The sequence below is a fragment of the Carcharodon carcharias genome, chromosome 4 (assembly GCF_017639515.1).
Source record: "Carcharodon carcharias isolate sCarCar2 chromosome 4, sCarCar2.pri, whole genome shotgun sequence".
Classification (NCBI taxonomy): Eukaryota; Metazoa; Chordata; class Chondrichthyes; order Lamniformes; family Lamnidae; genus Carcharodon; species Carcharodon carcharias.
The window spans coordinates 40,716,769-40,737,612 of record NC_054470.1 but is presented as its reverse complement, the minus strand read 5'-3'; the positions used below and the strand labels follow the sequence as shown (position 1 = coordinate 40,737,612).

At 39.5% G+C, this 20,844-nt stretch overlaps 1 protein-coding gene across 5 annotated transcripts in view; it reads right to left on the bottom strand.

Moving 5' to 3' along the window:
* Window positions 1–20,844, bottom strand: part of LOC121277200 (selenocysteine insertion sequence-binding protein 2-like) — a 97,007-nt gene that overhangs the window by 31,562 nt on the left and 44,601 nt on the right. For all 5 annotated transcript variants that reach the window (XR_005942833.1, XM_041186352.1, XM_041186350.1 and 2 more), the window contains 3 exons: window positions 16,736–16,886; window positions 9,065–9,218; window positions 522–742 (listed from right to left, as the gene is read on the bottom strand). Coding sequence is in view for 4 of the 5 variants with exons in the window: in XM_041186352.1 (XP_041042286.1) it covers window positions 522–742; window positions 9,065–9,218; window positions 16,736–16,886 (526 nt within the window). In the remaining variant the exon portion in view is untranslated. The remainder of the gene's footprint in view (window positions 1–521; window positions 743–9,064; window positions 9,219–16,735; window positions 16,887–20,844) is intronic.

Genomic DNA, 20,844 nt, shown 5'->3' with positions numbered 1-20,844 from the left:
GCGGGCGGTGGGGGGGCCAGTCTGTGTACACAGGTCATTAACATGTTATGAACAGTTACAGAAAATAAGAGTAAAAGGAGAGATTGCATGAACTAAAGTTGTACTCCCTGGACTTTTACAACAGTTAAGGGGTGATTTGGTCAAAGTTGAAGATGTTAAAGAGAACAGATGGAGTGGATAGAAATAAATTATTTCCATTGGCTGGGGAGTCTAGGACTAAGGGGCATAGTCTAAAAATTAGTCAGATCTTTCATGAATGATATTAGGAAGCTCTTCTACATGCAAAAGATTGGAACTCTTCTGCAAATGTCAATTGATTCTAGGTCAATTGTTAATTTTAAATCTAAGACTGATACTTCTGTTAACCAAAGACATTAAAAGAACATGGGAGTTAAGTCACAGATCAGTCATGATATCATTTAATAGCAGAACAGGCTCAGTGCATTAAATGGTCTACTCATGTTCCCATCAATTTTTCCCCTTTCTACATCCTGTAAAAGGAAGAGTTACAAACAACTTACCTTTGGATTGTATTCTTTCACAGTTAGGAGAAATTATAACACACTTCAGCTTTTTCAGCTTTAGATGTTTCAACACTTCTCTCAGCCCCATGACAACCCTACGTTTTTTCTTAGCTTTAATTGGATCCTTTTGGTACAAGCGATCTTGGAAACGGACAAGTTCTTTCAGCAGGTCAGTCACATAATTATCAACTTCTTTACTGAGCACCTGGCTGCAATATCTGAAGGAAAAAATATGTAGCATGGTGAGGTACTAGAACTATATTACAATAAAGTACATATTATACAAGGAAAAACATGATGACAGTGTTGGTGAACAGGAGAAGTGGGTGTGTTGAGAAATTTACACTTACTGTTCTTAATATGTGATAATGAGCAAACCAGACAGTCAAAATGCTGACTGGCATTGTAGAAATTTGCACCACAGAATACTGGCAGCCTCATGATTTGAAACTGTAACAATTCTTGAACTCAAATGACCATGAATCACCAATACAAAAAGCATGAAATAATCAATTTATATGGATTATGAGGATGGGGTGGGAGGTGCAGATGTAGGGCAGAAGGAGGTAACTTGGGCAGTGAGGGGGCAAGACCATGAGGGATTTAAACATCTGAGGTATTGAAAGACTTGGAGCCAATGTAGATCAGGGGAAGACAGAGGTGACGGATGAGTGTGATGGTGCATGCAGTAGAATATTTAAATAAATTAAGTTTACAGATCTGAAGAATGGGAAGCCATTGAGGAGAGCATTGGAATGATAATCCGAAAATGAAAATGCAGAGAAATTAAATATTAAAATAATCTAATTATAGAAGCGATTTTGAACTAAAACCCTGAAGTACTTTCTATTATCAAGTGTATATACGCTCATTTACGAAGATGTTTCAGGTTTGACGTCCCTGAATACAAGAGCTTAAATAGTTTTAGAGTGCACGTAGGTTAAAAAAAACTACATAGGATTCAATGGGGCAGAGGGGGTTTGATGGGAGGAGAAAGGGGAAGAAATTTTAATTTTCTAAATCATGAATTCTAGATCCTCATTCCTATAATCATATTACTCTTTTCTAAAAGCATCACAAAATTATAACATGCCCACTCTTCAAACTCTGCACTGACAAAAGCAGATAAATCTAAAAAGTAATAGTGATCTGTATACAGCTACTGCTGAAAGGGATATTGTGTTTGACAAAGTTATGACAGTTATTCGAGGATGTAACAAGCAGGGTGGATAAAGGGGTTCCAGTGGATATGGGGTATTGGATTTCCAAAAGGTGCCACATAAAAAAGATTTCTGCACAAGTTAAGAGCTCATGGGTTGGGAGGTGATTTATTTACATGGATAGAAACAGTCTGGATAAATGAGTCAATTTCAGGTTGGCAAACTGTAACGAGTGGAATGCCACAGGGATCAGTGCAGGGGCCTCAACTATTTACAATCTATGTTAACGACTTGGATGAAGGGACTGACTGTATTGTAGCCAAATTTGATGATACAAAGAGGAGGATACAAAGAATCTGCAAAGGGATGTAGACAGGTTAAGTGAGTAGGCAAAAATTTGGCAGATGACGGATAATGTGGGAAAATTAGGTTTTCCACTTTGGCAGGAAGAAAAGCAGATTATTTAAATGGAGGGAGACTGCAGAATGATGTGGAACAGAGATATATGTACACGAATCACAAAAACGAAAGCATATAGGTCCAGCAAGTAATTAGGGAGGCAAATGGAATGTTGGCTTTTATTGCAGAGGATGGAATAATAAAAGTAGGGAAGTCTTGCTACAACTGTACAGGGCATTGGTGACTGCACCAAGAGCAGGGTGTACAATTTTGGTCTCCTTTCTTGAGAGATATGCTTGCATTGGAAGCAGTTCAGAGAAGGTTCACTAATTCCTGGGAATATAGGTTGGACCTATACTTAGAATGAGAGGTGATTTTATTGATACATAAAACATTCTGAAGAGATTTGACAGGGTAGATGTTGAGAGGATGTTCCTCCTCATGGAGAAATCTAGAACTAGGGCGCACAGTTAAAAATAAGGGGTCTCCCACTTAAGATGGAGATGAAGAAGAATTTCTTCTGAGGGTTGTTAGTCTTTGTAATTCACGTCCCCATAGAGCAATGGACTCTGGGTCATTGAATACATTCAACACTGAGTTATATAGATCTTTAATCTACAAGGGAGTATAGGGTTATAGGAAACAGGCAGGAAAGTGGAATTAAGGCCACAGATCAGCCATGATCTTGTTGAATGGTAGAGCAGGCTTGCTGGGCCAAATGGCCTACTCCTGCTCCTATTTCTTATGGTATTAATGAAACCTATTCTGTACAATAAACATGAGAAAACATGATCAATTGACTCCATACTTTGGACTTGCATAGCCAATCAAAATGGCTGACACCAAATTGGTGTTTTTAGGGTCCAAAATTGAGATTTGTCTACACTGGTGCAGACAGTATTTATAAAATAAGATCAAAAAGAAACTTAAGAATACCAAAATTCCACACTGAAATGTGCAAGTGTAATTATGACCAAGTTAAAAGTTTGTGTCATGGGTTGCTCACTAGAATGCAACATTAAGGCTAAAAAGGACAAAATACAGACATTCATTCAAGTTAAGCAAGTTTATTGGGTGAAAAGCTAAGTCCTATGGACAAGGAAGGTCAATCCTCACCTTGCATGGAGTTAGTTGATTTCAGCCAGGACAGTAGTGGGAACATTAGAATTGACCCAGCATGCTTAGCCAGGGAGGGAAATTTAATCCAAAACAAAAACAGAATTACCTGGAAAAACTCAGCAGGTCTGGCAGCATCGGCGGAGAAGAAAAGAGTTGACGTTTCGAGTCCTCATGACCCTTCGACAGAACTTGAGTTCGAGTCCAGGAAAGAGCTGAAATATAAGCTGGTTTGCAGTAGATTAAATTCTGTACAATAAACATGAGAAAACATGATCAATTGACTCCATACTTTGGACTTGCATAGCCAATCAAAATGGCTGACACCAAATTGGTGTTTTTAGGGTCCAAAATTGAGATTTGTCTACACTGGTGCAGACAGTATTTATAAAATAAGATCAAAAAGAAACTTAAGAATACCAAAATTCCACACTGAAATGAAAGTCCAAAGTATGGAGTCAATTGATCATGTTTTCTCATGCTTATTGTACAGAAATTTAATCTACTCCCAAACGCGGTATAAAAGTACGTGTGTGCTGTTGGGTGAGGGTAGTTACACTCAGTTATGATGCTACTTATTGTACAGCAATCTTCATCTCACCATCAAGAATTACACACAAATAAGGGCTATGCGAGCAAGAGACAAGGTAACAATGGACCCAGAGAGAGGGAGGAAAGGGAATTTGTGCAGAAAATTGGCAAAAAAGGAAAAACTAATAACATTAAAACAATTGACAAGGAGAAAGGCCATTGTTCTCACGAGAAATCTTGGAAATCAAATGGAGCTTTTCACTCCTTAAAAGTATTAATGCGTGGTGAAAGAAAAGCTATAAAACAAAGACTTCACACAACTGTGATTTTAAAAGATTTCACTTCCTGTAGGAGTGAGGAAGTGTATTTTTATCGTATGTAAATTATGAATGTTGCAATAAAACGCTAACATTTTTGCAGTTAAGAATATACAAAAAATCACCCAGACAGTAGGAACCTCATGATCTCAACACAATGACCAGCAGACTATGATAGACAAAAAGAATGAACGATATATTAAAAAACTCCCTGCTGTGTAATTTACAAATCACTTATCTTCATATTAGGAAAGTAAGAGCATGAGTTGTTAATACTCATGCAAAATAAATTATTTTCGCAAGGATTAAAAGGTAAAAAAAAAACCATGCTGGGGAAACAGAACATCTGACTAAGTACTTACTGATGGCATCAAGCTCACCCAGATTAGAAACAATGCAAGGTTCCAACCACATTATTCTGCCATGAAAACCACCAACCCCAGGACCAAAATTCCCCTTGTACCAACAAATACAGAATATGATAAATATATCTCAGTTGTAGTAAGCCGGATAGTTTGAGAGAAATTAATTTGTGATAAGCAGCAATACAAAGTAATTGTATTTAAATTACCAAATGAGGTGGCATACTTGCAAGCTAGTTTCAGATACCTGCCTTTCCAGCCAATAAATTCATACCTGTTTTTCAAGAGACTTACTGATTGGTTTAGCCCCACCTTCCAGAGCAGACTACATAATTTAGCTGCTGAGTAGTGTTAAGGCCTAATTCTACGGTTAAATTGCTTATCTCCACTCAACACCTAAACTACCTGGCAAAGGTCTGAAACTTGTGTGCAGACTTTCAGGCTCAAATCACATCATACTAGTTTATGCCCTAGACCTCCGGATTGCCCCGAGTGGATATGCTCACTTCACCACTGATTAACTAAGATAAATGTATCTTAACTATGTTTTTTTGCCGATCACATGTAAATAAATTTCCTTCACGATGGTTGCTGTTGGTAAATAGTGCCTCTACAGTAAAATTGGGCATGGTGGTGCAATTGTACACATCAATTTGTGATAAATCATGTTGCCATACATTTCTCTAGCAATTGGGAAGGTGAGACAGGGCACATGGAGAGGAAATGGAAAATTAGTCTCTTTCTTAGAGCAGTGCATTCTGGAACCAACCAGAGAACAGGTTATATTAGACTTGGTATTGTGTAATGTGACAGGATTAATTAATGACCTCAGAGTGAAGGCACCCCTAGGTAGAAGCAAGTACAATATGATTGAATTTTACATTCAGTTTGAAAAGGGAGAAGAGTGGGTCTAAGACTAGTATCTTAAATAAGGGCAACCATGTGGGCATGAAAGCTGAGCTGGCTGAAGTGAACTGGAGAAGGAGTGGCAGACATTTAAGGGGATATTTCAGTGTTCAGAATAAGTACATTCCTATTATACAGAAAAATTCCAAGGGGAGGACCCACTACCATTGTTAACTAAAGAAGTTACTTAAAGCAACAAACTTAAGGACAAAGCATATAGCTGCACAAAGATGAGTGGCAGGTCAGATGATTGGTTAGAATATAAAGGACAGCAGAGAATGACAAAAAGATTAATCAGGACTAAGAAATTTAAGTACGAGAGGAAGCTAGCTAGAAAAGTGAAAATGGATAGCAAGTGTTTCTACAGGTATTTAAAAAAGGAAATAAGTGAGTGTTGGTCCTCTGGAGAGAATGACAATGGGGAGTTAATAGTAAATAATAAGGAAATGATAGATGAAATGAACAAATAGTTTGTTTCTGTTTTCACTATAGAGGACACAAAAAAACATTCCAGTAATAGTAGTAAATCAGGAGATGGAAGGGAGAGAGGAACTTAGTGAAATTACAATCACTAGGGAAGTGGTACTGAGCAAACAAATTGTTCTGTGGGCTTACAGATCTCTGGGTCCTGATGGACTTCATCCCAGGGTCTTAAATGAGGTGGCTAATAAAATAGTGGATGCCTTGGTGTTAATTTGCAAATTTCTCTAGATTCGAGAACAGTTCCATCAGACTGGAAAGTAGCAAATGTAACCTTTCTATTCAAGGAGAGAGGCAGAAAACAGGAAACCATAAGCCAGTTAGCTTGATATCTGTCGTGGGGAAAGTGTTAAAATCGATCATTAAGGAGGTTATAGCTAGGTACTTAAAGAAACAAGGTAAATCAGGAAGAGTCAGCATGGTTTTGTGAAAGGGAAATCACATTTAACCAATTTGTTGGAGTTCTTTGAAGGAACATGCGCTGTGGATAAAAAGGAGCCTGTAGATGCACTATGGATAAAGGGAAGCCTGTAGGTGTGCTGTACTTGGATTTCCAGGAGGTATTTGATAAGGCGCCACATCAAAAGGTCACTGCGGAAAATAAAAGCACATGGTGTAGGGGATAATATATTACCATGGATAAAAGATTAGCTGGCTGGCAGAAAACAGAGTATGCATAAATGGGTCTTGTCAGATTTGCAGGATGTGACATGTAGAGTCCCGCACGGGTCTCAATTTTTTACAATTTACATCAATGACTTAGACGAGGGGAGTGAAGGCATGGTAGTTAAATTTGCAGCTGACACAAAGATAGGTAGTAAACGGGACATAAGGAGGTTGCAGACGGATATAGATAGATTGACTGAGTGGGTAAAAATATGGCAGATTGGAATATAATGTGGGAAAATGTGAAGTTGTTCACTTTGGCAGGAAGAATACAAAAAGCAGAGTATTATTTAAATGGAGAATGGCTACAGAATTGAGAGCTAGGTGTTCTGGTGCATGAGTCACAAAAAGTTAGTTTGCAGGCACAGCTAGTAATTAAGGCGGCTAATGGAATGCTATTCTTTATTACGAGAGGAATTAAACATAAAAGCAAGGATATTATGTTTCAGTTATACAGGACATTGGTGAGATCACATCGAATAGTGTGTGCAGTTTTGGTTTCCTTACTTAAGGAAGGACATAAATGCGTTGGCAGTGGTTCAGAGGAGGCTTACTAGATTGATACCTGGAATGAGCAGGCTGTCTTATGAAGAAAGTTGAGATAAGCTGGGCTTATCTGGTGTTTAGAAGAGTGAGGGATGACTTTGATTGATATATAAAAGATCCTGAACAGTATTGACAAAGGTGGACGTGGAAAGAAAATTTCCTCTTGTGGGCGAGTCCAGAACTAAGGGCACTATTTTTAAATTTGGGGTTGCACTTTTAATACAGAAATTAGGAGAATTATTTTCTTTCAGAGGGTTTTGCGACTTTGGAACTATATGCTTCAGAAGGCAATGGAGGTGGGTCATTAAATATTTTAAAAGGCAGAGGTAAATAGATTCCTGTTAGGCAAGGGAATCAAAGGCTATTGGGGAAGATGGGAATGTGGAATTCGAAATAAATAGATCAGCCATTATCTTAATGAATGGCGGAGCAGGCTTAGGGGGCCGAATGGCCTACCTCTGCTCCCACTTTGTATGTTCGATCCCTTCATGGTCTCTAACTTCATCACATCACTTGCCCAACATTGGCTTCAGATCCTGCAATAAACTCCATTCCCTAGCCACTGATTCCTTCCTCCCTGGCAACTACCCAAGGCTGAACCGGATCATTTGCAACCTTGCTATCATATTTGATTCCGAGATAAGCTTCTGACCACATATTTGCACTCTCTCTGAAACGGTCTATTTCCACCACCATAACATCACCCAATTCTGCTGTTGGAGGTCATCTGCTGCTGAAACCCTCATCAATACCTTTGCTACCTCTAAATTTGAGGACCAATGCAATCCTGACAGGCTTCTCATGTTCTACCATCAGCAACCTTCAGGTCATCCAAAACTCTGCTGCACATTTCCTTATTCACACCAAGTCCTATCCACTCATCACACTAGTGCTTGCTGACCTACGTTGGCTCCTGGTTAAGCGACATCTCGATTTTAGAAGTCTCATTCTTGTTTTCAAATCCTCACTTCTCCCTGTCTCTAAACTCCTCCAGCCCCACAAGTCTCCAAATATTTGCATTCATCTAATTCTGGCCTCTTGAGCATCACCAATTCAAATTGTTCCACCATTGTTGGCCAAAACCAGAAACATGCGTATGCTGGCTTGAACAAGAAAAGGATGCTCTAATTTTGCAAAAATTGAGTTGAAGGAGTTTCAATTTATCCAGAAATTGAAATCAGATAGGAAGTTGAAAAGGATAATAATATTATTGCAGTTAAAAATAGTGGCTGAGTTAAGCATTGTTCCCACTATACCTGTGAAGGTGAGCATGTAATTGTAAATTGAATGACCAAGAGTTAGAATGCAAATGCCATAAAGAAGCACATCAAGGATAGAACCCAGAGGAATTCTGGAAGTGACTGTGCAGGCTTGGAAGAAGAAACCATCTGAATTGAATGGCATTGTGAAAAATAGATTAAGGAAGATGAAAAGCGGACAGTGATTTGGGAGTCCTAGTTCCATAGGGTTCCACATAAAACTATTAGGATAGCCTGGACGCTATTCATAAAATTTGGAATAGGGAATGGCTAGAGAGGCAAGTGCATGGCTGGGCAACAATGATGAATCTTGAAGAGAAAGGGTGTATTAAGGATGAGCCAGAACTTTGTAAAAACAAGGTTTATAGTAGTATTTGCAAAAAATGTTGGCAGGTGTAACATTATTTTAATTCTGAAAAGGATGTAGTTGATGCTGAGGCAAAGGGATGTCCATGATAGTTTTGTGAATGGAATGAGAGCCAAGTTGGAAGGCAGGCTACAAATACTGAAGGGAGAAGGGATGGAGGAGCTGAAAGGTGTTTCTGGTCTCAAGAAGTCTACTGCATGTTTGATTCTTAGTGCTCTAACACCAGTATGCGTTCCAGTGCCCAATAGTCCAGCAATGCTCATTTCACTGAAGTGCATAGGGCTCAGGTGTTCAAACTAAAATTCAGAGGATCAGAATTTTGCAAAGTCAGATACAATATGCTCAAATGCTTACCTTCAGGTAGTAATAAATTAAGGGTCACTTTTAGTTATGAAACTCATTCCAACATATAGCACTAGAACGTCACTTACTCTCTAAAACGCCTGCTATGTATCTTTGGACGATTGGGATTCATGAGAACACTTTCTGTCCAAGTTTCTTCAGGAGTTTTTGGTGTCTCAGAAAGGGATTGTAAATTTTGAGTGTGAGATGAAGGTGCAGAATCATCCAAATCTTCTGTTGAATCTGAATCAAAAATGTTGGAGAAAGAAAATTATATAGAGCATTAATGTTTGCGGAAGTTGCAGAATAGTATGCATAGTTTATGCAATTTTGTTCTGCTAAGTATTTTCAACAAAGGCGTTCTGCTCAACAGAATTGAAAGCAACAGTTCATTTAACCTTTCTCAAAAAACTTGCCCTGCTGTTGCAAATCCTGCTTTCAGAAAACTCTATATAGGGGTATAGTTAGGAACATAAAATTTATACACATTCTGGCTGATCTGGTGTTCCCTCTCCTCCTGCACCTAACATTCCTGGGACTTTGGTGCATACATCAACCTTATAGGTGACACTGAACATACTGCTTACATACTTAAGAGCAGCGCGAAGATAAAGACATGGCATTACCGTAATGAGAATGAATTCTGAGTCTCTCTGACTTTGTTCATGTCCACAGATCACTAAAAGATAGCTATCAGGTACAAGAAAAAAAAAATCAAAAAGCCTAAAAGAATATTAGCCTTTATAACTAGAGGGCTAGAACATAAAAAGGGAGGAAATTTTGCTACAGCCATACAAAGCTCTTGTTAGACTATATCTAGGGTATTGCGTACAGTTTTGGGGCAGTTTCCTGGAATCAAGGGTTCCTCCCCAAATCGCTGCCTCCAGCAACCTGGGAGATACAGCAATTTAAATTTCCTTGTGGTGCACCCCTCCCCTACCTCATTAGGTAAAATCCGACAGTCATGAGCCTGAGGAGGAAAATGGAGAGTTGGGAATCAAAGGTTTGGGGTTTCTCAGAATCCAGGAGAGTCTGAAATAGAGGTGGATGGGACCTCTCTCAGAATTTCACTCTGGTTTCCCCTTTTATCTCATTCCCTTCCCTGACTGTTGACAGCTGATTTCTTACTCCTTGGAACATGCCGCAGAACAGCTGCTGGTGCAAAACAACTAGTGAAAGTACTCAATCACAGACGACCAAGCCAAATGAACAAATGGCATGTGCTCAGGATCTACATGGTCAAATGTCATATGGTCAAGCCTTCAGAATCCCTCCAACCAGAGACAGTAACCTAATTTTGCACACCATACCTTAGAAAGGACATTTTGATCATGGAAGGAATGCAGCACAGATTCACCAGAACTTGAAGGGTAAGATTTTGAGGAGAGTTTACATAACCTAGCCTTTTATTCCCTGGAATATAGAAGTTTAAGTAGTGATTTGTTTTATTTTTGAGAGTTTTGAAAAGAATTGATGAACTTGAGAGAGAAACTTTAGCACATGGTGCAGGAGCCTAAGAGAAAGAGACAAAGGCTTAAAAATCAGACGTAGGCCATTCAGGAGAGAAGTTAGGAAAGAGTGCTCAAAGTGAAGAACTCTCCCACAAAAAAAGATCCTAGTTAAATAATAATTTCAAATCTCAGATAATACTTATGACTAGCAAAAATCCAAGGGATGCGGAGCCAAAGCGGATGGTTGAATTAGGATACAGATCAGCCATGATCTCACTGAACGATAGAATTGGCTTGAGGAGCTAAATGACCCACTCCTGTTCATGTATTGCCAAGATAACACAAATACATTTGAGTGCAATTGCATACATGTTCCTATGTCCATAAATTTACAGCCTGGGTCTCCAGCTGAAATTTCATGAAGGACAAATTAGATGGCAGTGGAACAGGAAGAAAGCTTCTAAGCATACACTTTTATTTTAGTAGTTATATTTTGCCATAGGAACGAAGCACAAATGTGCTGACTGGGAAGCATTAACAAATGAAAAGGCTATCCAACTTCAACCCAAGTCACATAATTTTATGCCCACTGTTCAGATTTTCACTGTAGTAAACTATTTCTAGTTCTTGGTCATGAAAAAGGTTTGGAATTTTATAACATATTCCTAACTTTCATAACTGAAATTCTATATTTTTGTTTGAAAAGAAAATTGTAATTCAACCCATTCATTCTACATGTGGGAACTAGTGTACATTTCCCAACCCATTTCAGGGCTGTACCAAAGGGATTATCTCATAAATACTATTTTGTGACCAATCATTCTAATTAGCAAAATTTGTATGTGAAAAAAAAATCACAAACAATTGTTCCGCTAGGTTTTCAACATATTAAGTACGAACTTGTGAAAATTTAGCAGTGGTCCATCAATATTTGATCAGGGTTCAAAATTTATGTTTCATACATGCTAAACTAAAATGTACACTGAAAAAAAGCTTTGCAATGTTCAAAATGTTTAAACAGTAACTTATGTGGAACCACAGACTACTGAAGATACATACTACATATTTACTACCTGTAAACTGCCCCAGATAGAAAGTCACCTGTTACAAAAATTCAAGTAATTTTGGTAACATAACCCACTAGAGAGCAGCAATTAGTTCTGGTTTCAAATAGAATGCTTTACATCACCCACCCACCCCCTTTCCATTTCTTCCCCCTTCCTTTTGTTTTTCCCAATAATTTATATAGATTTTTCTTTTCCCACCTATTTCCATTATTTTTAAATCTTGTATGCCCTGCTAGTCTTTCCACCCCACCCCAACTAGAGCTGTACCTTGAGTGCCCTGCCATCCATTCTTAATTAGCACATTCGTTTAGATAATATCACCGCCTTCAACAAAAACAGAATTACCTGGAAAAACTCAGCAGATCTGGCAGCAACGGCGGAGAAGAATTGACGTTTCGAGTCCTCATGACCCTTCAACAGAACTGAGTGAATATTAGGAGAGGGGTGAAATATAAGCTGGTATAAGGTGGGGTGGGGGGGCTGTGGTTGCAGGGACAAACAAGCAGTGATAGGAGCAGATAATCAAAAGATGTCACAAAGGAACAAAGAGGTGTTGAAGGTGGTGATATTATCTAAACGAATGTGCTAATTAAGAATGAATGGCAGGGCACTCAAGGTACAGCTCTAGTGGGGGTGGGGTGGAAAGACTAGCAGGGCATAAAAGATTTAAAAATAATAGAAATAGGTGGGAAAAGAAAAATCTATATAAATATTGGAAAAAACAAAAGGAAGGGGGAAGAAACGGAAAGGGGGTGGGGATGGAGGAGGGAGTTCAAGATCTAAAGTTGTTGAATTCAATATTCAGTCCGGAAGGCTGTAAAAGTGCCTAGTTGGAAGATGAGGTGCTGTTCTCCAGTTCCTTCCGACTAGGCACTTTACAGCCTTCCGGACTGAATATTGAATTCAACAACTTTAGATCTTGAACTCCCTCCTCCATCCCCACCCCCTTTCCGTTTCTTCCCTCTTCCTTCTGTTTTTCCAATAATTTATATAGATTTTTCTTTTCCCACCTATTTCCATTATTTTTAAATCTATATTTTATGCTCTGCTGGTCTATCCACCCCCACCCCCGCTAGAACTGTACCTCGAGTGTCCTGCCATCCATTCTTAATTAGCACATTCGTTTAGATAATACCACCACCTTCAACAACTCTTTGTTCCTTTGTTTGTGACATCTTTTGATTATCTGCTCCTATCACTGCTTGCTTGTCCCTTCAACCAGACCCCCTCACTCTCCACCTTAAACTAGCTTATATTTCACCACTCTCCTAATATTCACTCAGTTCTGTTGAAGGGTCATGAGAACTCGAAACGTCAACTCTTTTCTTCTCCGCCGATGCTGCCAGACCTGCTGAGTGTTTCCAGGTAATTCTGTTTTTGTTTTGGATTTCCAGCATCCGCAGTTTTTTGTTTTTATGCTTTACATCAGTTTGGTGAGGAACGTGAAATGGTATCAGCTGGCTGGAGTGTCATGCTGTTTTGATCCTGTACTACTGGCCTTGGAAAAAGAGCAGCACAGATTCATCAGAACATTATTCATCCTTCTCCACTCTACAGTGGTTGTGGAGTTAGTTCCCCACTTGCATCTGTTGCATAAATACTGTTGCCTTAGGATAGGCAAGTGCAGAATTAACAGATCTCCACTGACCAAGTAAAATTTTGTATTAAGAAGTATTCAGTGCTTAATACCAGCCTGTTATATAAAACTAATTTTAAAAGGCATGATAAAGAAAGTTTAATTGAACACTGCTCCTTTATACTCTGGGCTTGTCAAAATAAGTCAAGAAAAGTAGAAATTGGCTAAAAATAAAAAAGTGGGGGAAGATTGGAATGAGATTGGGCTTCAGAGTTTCTGAAAGAGATCAAACTTCATACATACTGTATAAACTCGTTCACCACAGAAAAAAAAACTTACACATCCATAGCCAGACAACAATGGACAGACAGACAAACACAAATAAAACCAGAGCTGTGTATGTGCAGAATAAGAGGAATTCACACATTGATCTCTTTGTAGATGTAAATCCACAATAAGGAAGCACGCAAAAATCATAAATGGCCTGAAATTTTGTATCATTGCTATTACTCCACTGAAACTAACAGCAACTTTGGGAGTCTGCAAATGTGAAGTTGCTATCAGAGATTCCACACTTCCCTCAGAATGTAATCTCTAAGCAGTGAATTGATGAAAACTTCCTCTCTTATACCATTAGTCTCTCTATAATAACCCTTGAAAATTTACGCCTTGGTGAATGAGGTGCAATTGGAATTTTTAGCTAACCACCCTCACTGGCCCTCAAAAGCTAATTTTATATTTGTGGAATTTCAAATTTCTTCATTATGACAAAGTAAATTGCATATACTTTTAAGCTTTTTTATATTTTAGCTCCATCGTAATCATTTATTTTGCTAGCTGAACATTTAACTTAAAAATGAAGGATAATCAGTGCTTTTAATTTCCTGGTTTGCTGTCTGTAAGAATACCTAAGCGTGATTGGCTGCTTAATCTGCTTGTAATATCATTGCTGCTGGATCCCTGGAGTATTCCTTGACTCGTTGCCAGATTTAAACTGCTCTTAGGAAAAGCAAAATCCACATCATAGAGACCGCTAGATCTTTGTTGGAAGCTTTCTTCAAAGGTCGGTAGTGATGCCATTGCTTTGACATCGACTGCAAAATCCCAGCCCATAACTTGTTCCAATTTTGTCTAAATTTGTATTTTCCATTAAATAAGGATCATTCAATGCTCATCACTGCTATGAATGATTGTGCTTCAAAGTGCAATAAATTAAAATAGTTATCAGAACAGTTCTAATCATTTGAGAAGTAAAATTGTAAAAGCATTTTACTCGGAATCAGACACTAATCAAAAATATTGAGCCAAGGGAACATCGTAAAGGGCCACGATATAATTTTTGCAGGATGTTAGAAGAGAAGTGGTCAGAGATATTGATGCTCAAACAAATTGGAAGCTCTAGAATGCTGTGGGGGGGGGGAAAAAACTCTGGACAGGGCCATTAAATGAAAGCAAATTGCACAAAAATAAAAACAAAAAAACTGCGGATGCTGGAAATCCAAAACAAAAACAGAATTACCTGGAAAAACTCAGCAGGTCTGGCAGCATCGGCGGAGAAGAAAAGAGTTGACGTTTTGAGTCCTCATGACCCTTCGACAGAACTTCAAAAGTAGTTTTGTCGAAGGGTCATGAGGACTCGAAACGTCAACTCTTTTCTTCTCCGCCGATGCTGCCAGACCTGCTGAGTTTTTCCAGGTAATTCTGTTTTTGTTTTGCACTAAAATAAAGCTAGTTCAAGGAAGAAAAATAATAAGACAGCTAGAAATGTAATCATGATATGTTCATATTGCATAGGCTAGAAAAGGTTTTGTATGGGAGAAAGAGCAACCAATCATCATGGTTATATGGAGTCAAAGTATAGATAAACCCTGAAAACTTATTAAAAAAATTTAGAAGATTGAAAGACAAGGTTAAGAGTTAGGGGCAGGATTTGGTAATGTTAGAATTACATACCCTGGCATGTGCTAGAATAGAGGACAGGAAGAATTGGAAATCAAACAGTAATCAAAGGCATGGTGTCAGCAAGCGGAACTGCACTTTGTTGGGCACTGGCTCCAATTCTGAAATAGATGGCAGCTATGCTGCAAGAATGGTCTACATCTGAACAGAGAGGGTCCTAATATGCTGACAAAATGGTTAAAAAGGGAATTGATAAGGCATCTAAACTAGGATGGGTAGGGGTAAGGGTTAGGAAAATTAACAACCTGAATCAGCTAACAGTAAATGAGGATAATATTTATGCAAAAACAATTTAGCCAGAGAAATGTGGAGTAGAGTTTTAGAATCAAATGGGGACAAGACTGCAAGAGAGATAAAGAGTTGCTTAAATAAAAAAGGTTCAGGGAAGGGACCAGTTTTTCTTTTTAAAAAGTATACAAAGATTAAAATGTATTTATTGCAATGCAGAGTGTGGGAAATAAATGAGAAACTAGGAACAATAATTTTACAGAAAATCTCAATAATAACATTAAACAGAAACCAAGCTGCAAACTGGACAAGAATGGAAAATAAATATATATTGTAATATATTGATGGGGGGGAGGAGGGGGGTGGGTTCGGAAAACTAAGAAAGCAAATGGTTTGGCAATATTGGATAAAATGAGAATATTTGCTGTATTGATGATGCAGACAGGAAAGGGGTAAAGACAGAATCAATATGTTTGGTACTTGAAGACAAAAAAAAAGGTTTGTCAAGTGATTCAGTAGTGGCACCCTTACCCGAGTTAGTTAGGTTTGTGGACTCAAATTTCACTCCAGAGACTTGAGCCCAATGTCTAGGTTGGCATTTCAGTGCAGTACTGAGGGACTGCTGTACTGCTGGGGTTCTTGTCTTTCAGGTAAGATATTAAACAGGTTCTATCTGTTCTTAGGAGAGTGTGTAAGATAATACACACCTCACATATGTGCCTTCCCTCCTCCCCACGTCAGTTTTCATTTAACTGATTGAAGTTCACACTTTTCAGCCAAATAACAGCTCACATCTCCCAACCATGCTGGTGACCAGAACCAAGCCTCAACGGAGCATAATCACAACCCTCCCCACTACTGGGGGCCATTTAGATGATCGGAGTTAAGCATTATCCTTTTCTTCCTCTCTCTCCCCTTCTCCCCCCAACCCCACTCCTTGTCTCCTTTTTCTCTACTTTACCTTTCTCATCTTCCTATCTTCATTCCTCTTCACCCTACTTAACTCATGTCATCACTCTCGCCTTCTCTCTTACCCCCATATTCTTTCCTTTTCCCACCTTCAATCTTCCAGTTTTTTTCCCCCTCCCTCTTCTAGGTCCTTTTTATCCTCCACCCTCTAACCCTGCTCAACCCAAGTACTGCACTGGCTCTTGACTAGTGAACAAAAATAGAAAAAAAAAAGAGTTCACTTGTCAGAGCAGAGGTGCTGAAAAGCTCAAAATGCTGGCCAACACTAAAGACTGCAGCCTCTGCTGTTGCCAGTCTGACTTGTTTCAACAGGTCACCTTTAAATAGACATTGGCTAGTTCTAATTACACTACTGTTGGAACCAGGCACTTCTAGCAGATTCCTATGGATATTTTACAAAGCTTAACAACTGCAGAATAAAATGTGTTGCTTCTGTTGTATTCTGGGATAATATTCATTCCTGTTATGGGGAAGAGGACATGAAACAATATAGGTCACAAAATGACTTGCCATTTAATTCAGCTGTTCCATTTTGTGTGTCCAGACTCGCATTCTGATCCAAAACAAGTGCTTGAGCAAACATGTCGCAACTTGATGGGACCAGCCCCTTTTCCTCTAGCAAGCGCCGCTGTTTCCTTTCTTCTCTTTCCTTCAAAATAATCTAGCCAAACAAGATCAATGTCAATGTTGTGTAAGTAATTCACAACCATACTCGAGGCATGCAGAACCTGAACCAGAAATTGTATGTTAGAACGGGTAACTCAATATGAAATCATGTACAGAAACCAAAACTAGGAAAGGGAAAGAACAATGGAATTGAGAGAGAAATGAGACAAAGTAAAAAAAAAAAACTCCAATGATAATTAAAGTTTGAAGGAATGGGACTGCACACTTATAAAAATTAATTTTCAGTAGTAGAGAGGCAGAATGGCATATTTATCATGTATATTCTACAACATCACACCCTTTCATGTATTTCTGTGCCAAGTCTCTCAGAGATAAAGGGACAGCAAAGCTTCTGGATGACATGGGCAGCTGGGAAAGGAGTTTCCCAATTTCCAGATTGAATTGTGTATCAGCGATTGCTGGAAGTTGCTGTCCAATTTACTCTTTAATAACAATTGAGTGCTGACAGCATCGCCATTGTTTATCGTCACAAAATCCAGCAAATTTGAATGTCCCTGGTGGTCAGTTGCAGATTTAATAGACTTTACATCATAAATTGTATAACAAGGGTATCACTACAATAAGATGACAGGATGCATTGATGCTGCTTGCACAAAAATAGGATTGTTTAAAAATAAAATCTAGAGATGTCAAAGTTATGTAGGGTGATGTGCACTGGATTTTTAAAAATGTCTTCTACTCTTCATAGTTCTCAACATTTTGTCTAAGCCTGTTCATGGTCTCACTCCTCCCCATCTCCAGCAATGTAACTCTCTCTCAAAATTTAATTTTTTGACCAATATTTTACCAATCCTAATAGTTCCTCCTTTAGCTTGGTGACATCTTTTCTCTATGCCTCTTTTGAATTGCCTTAAGATGCTTTTGAACATTAAAGGTCCTATATAAATAAAAGTTGTTGCATCCTTATTTGCATCTTCGAAATGTTAACATACAAAAGCAGAAAACAACACGGCTGCAGGGCATTCTAAAGGGGGAGGGCAAGCAGACAGAGATCGTGATACATATTGGTACCAGTGACATAGATAGAAAGAGGGATGAAGTCCTGCAAGCAGAATTTAGGGAGCTAGGAAACAGATTAAAAAAGACCTCAAAAAGATAGTAATCTCTGGATTACATCCGGTGCCATGTGCTTGTAAGTATAGAAATAGGAGGTTAGTCCAGATGAATGCATGGCTGGAGAGATAGTGCAGGAGGAAGAGCTTTAGATTTCTGGAACATTGGGAGTGTTTCTGGGGGCAGTGGGACCCATACAAGGTGGACAGGTTGCACCTAAACCGGAGTGGGACCAACATTCTTGCGCAGAGGTTTGCTAGTGCTGTTGGGGAGGGTTTAAACTAACTTGGTAGGGGGATGGGATCCTGAGAGGAGGTTCAGCAGGGGGAGATGCACAGCCAAAATTAGAAGAGAGAGCAAATGAGTCTGGAAGGCATAGAAATTATAGGCCAGTTAAGGCACAAGGGAGTGTGGCAAGGTTGGATGGTATTTATTTTAATGCAAGGAGTCTGACGAATAAGGCAGATGAGTTGAGGGCACAAATTAACACATGGAAGTACGATATTATTGCTGTCATAGAAACATGGTTGAGAGAGGTGCAGGATTGGCAGTTCAGTATTCCAGTTTATAGGGTCTTCAGGCGAGGCAGGGAAGGAGGTAAAAGAGGAGGGGGTATTACAATATTGATCAAGAAATCAATTACAGCCGTAAGGAGAGATGACATCTTAGAAGGCTCCTCAAATGAAGCCATATGGGTAGAACTGAAAAACAAAAAAGGAGCAATCACATTGCTGGGAGTGCACTATAGGCCCCCAAACAGTCAGAGAGAAATAGAAGAACAGATATGTAGGCAGATTTCAGAGAAATGTAAAAGTAATAGGGTAATAATAGTGGGGGATTTCAACTTCCTCAACATTAACTGGGTTAGTCATAGTGTGATAGGTTTAGGAGCGGAATTCTTGAAATGCGTACAGGAGAGCTTTTTAAGCCAGTATGTAGAAGGTCCTACAAGAGAGGGGGCGGTCCTGGACTTAATTTTAGGGAATGAAGCCAGGCAATTGTAGAGGTATCAGTGGAGAAGCATTTTGCAGATAGTCATCATAACTCCATTAGATTTAAGGTTGTTATGGAAAAGGACAAGGATGGGCCAGAAATCAGAGCCCTAAATTTGGGGGTGGGGGGTGGGGGGGTTTTTTAACAAGGTCAGATATGATTTGGCCATAGTGGGCTGGGAGCAGCCACTTTTAGGCAAATCCCTGGGTCTGAGCAGTGGGACTCATTCAAGGAGGAAATAGGGAGAGTACAGGGCCAACATATTCCAGTAAAGACAAAGGGTGGGACCAATAAATCCAGGGAACCCTGGATGTTAGGGGATATACAGGATTGGATAAAGAGATAAAGGGAGGCTTACGGCAGATACTAAGGGCTCAAAACAGTGGAAGTCTCGAAGAGTATAGAACGCGTGGGGGGGGTGGTGTGGAAAACTTAAAAAGGAAATTAGGTGAGTAAAAAGAGGGCATGAAAAAACATTGGCAGGTAAAATAAAAGGAAAATCCAAAGTTATTTCACAAGTACATTAAGAATAAGAGGATAACTAGGGAAAGAGTAGGGCCCATTAAGGACCAGTGGTAACTCGTGTGTGGAGCTGGAAGACATAGAAAGGGTTCTAAATGAATACTTTGTGTCGATGTTCACAAGTGAGAGGGATGACATGGATATGGATATCAGGCAGAAGGTCCATGATATAATTAAAGAAATTAGCATAGAAAGGGAGGAGGTTCTAAGTGGTCTGCCAGGATCAAAAGGAGATAAATCTTCAAACCCGGATGAAATGTATCCCAGGCTGTTGAGTGAGGCAAGGGGGGTGACAACAGGGGCGCTGGCAATAAATTTCAATACATCTTTGGCCACAGAAGAGGTGCCAGAGGACTGGAGGACAGCCAATGTGGCACCATTATTCAAGAAGGGAGGAAGGGATAAACCAGGGAACTACAGGCCAGTCAGTCTAATCTCAGTGGTGGGGAAGCCAATGGAAGCAATTCTGAAGGACAGAACTAATTTACACTTGGAGAGGCAGGGATTAATCAAGGACAGTCAGCATGGTTTTGTTAAGCGGAGGTCATGTCTGACCAATTTGATTGAATTTTTCGAGAGGTGACCAGGTGTGTAGATGAGGGTAATGTATTTGACATAGTCTACTTGGACTTCAGCAAGGCTTTTGATAAGGTCCCACATGGGAAACTGATAAAAAGTAAGAGCCCATGGGATCCAAGGCAATTTGGCAAATCGGACCCAGAATTGGCAGAGTGGCAGGAAGCAGAGGGTGATGGTCAAGGGGTGTTTTTGTGACTGGCTGCCTGTGTCCAATAGCGTTCCACAGTGATTGGTGTTGGGTCCTTTGCTGTTTGTGGTATATATAAATGATTTAGATTTGAATGTAGGAGGGTTGATCAGTAAGTTTGCAGATGACACAAAAATTGGTGGGGTGGTAAATAGTGAGGAAGATAACCTTAGATTACAGGAGGATATAAACGGGCTGGTCAGATGGGCTGATCTGTGGCAAATGGAATGGGCAGGACAAAAAAGACACAGGAATACACGATGAATGGTAGGACCCTGGGAAGTACTGAGGATCAGAGGGACCTTGGTGTGCATGTCCACTGGTCCCTTAAGGTAGTGGGACAGGTAGATAAGGCGGCATATGGGATACTTGCCTTTATTAGCCGAGGCATAGAATATAAGAGCAGGAATATAATGCTGAATCTGTATAATACAATATAGGCCACAGCTAGAGCATTGCGTGCAGTTCTGGAATCTGCATTATAGGGAGGATGTGATTGCACTTTTTACAGTGCAGAGGAGATTTACCAGGATGTTGCCTGGGCTGGAGTGTTTTAGTTATGAGGGGTGATTGGATAGACTGGGGTTATTTTCCCTGG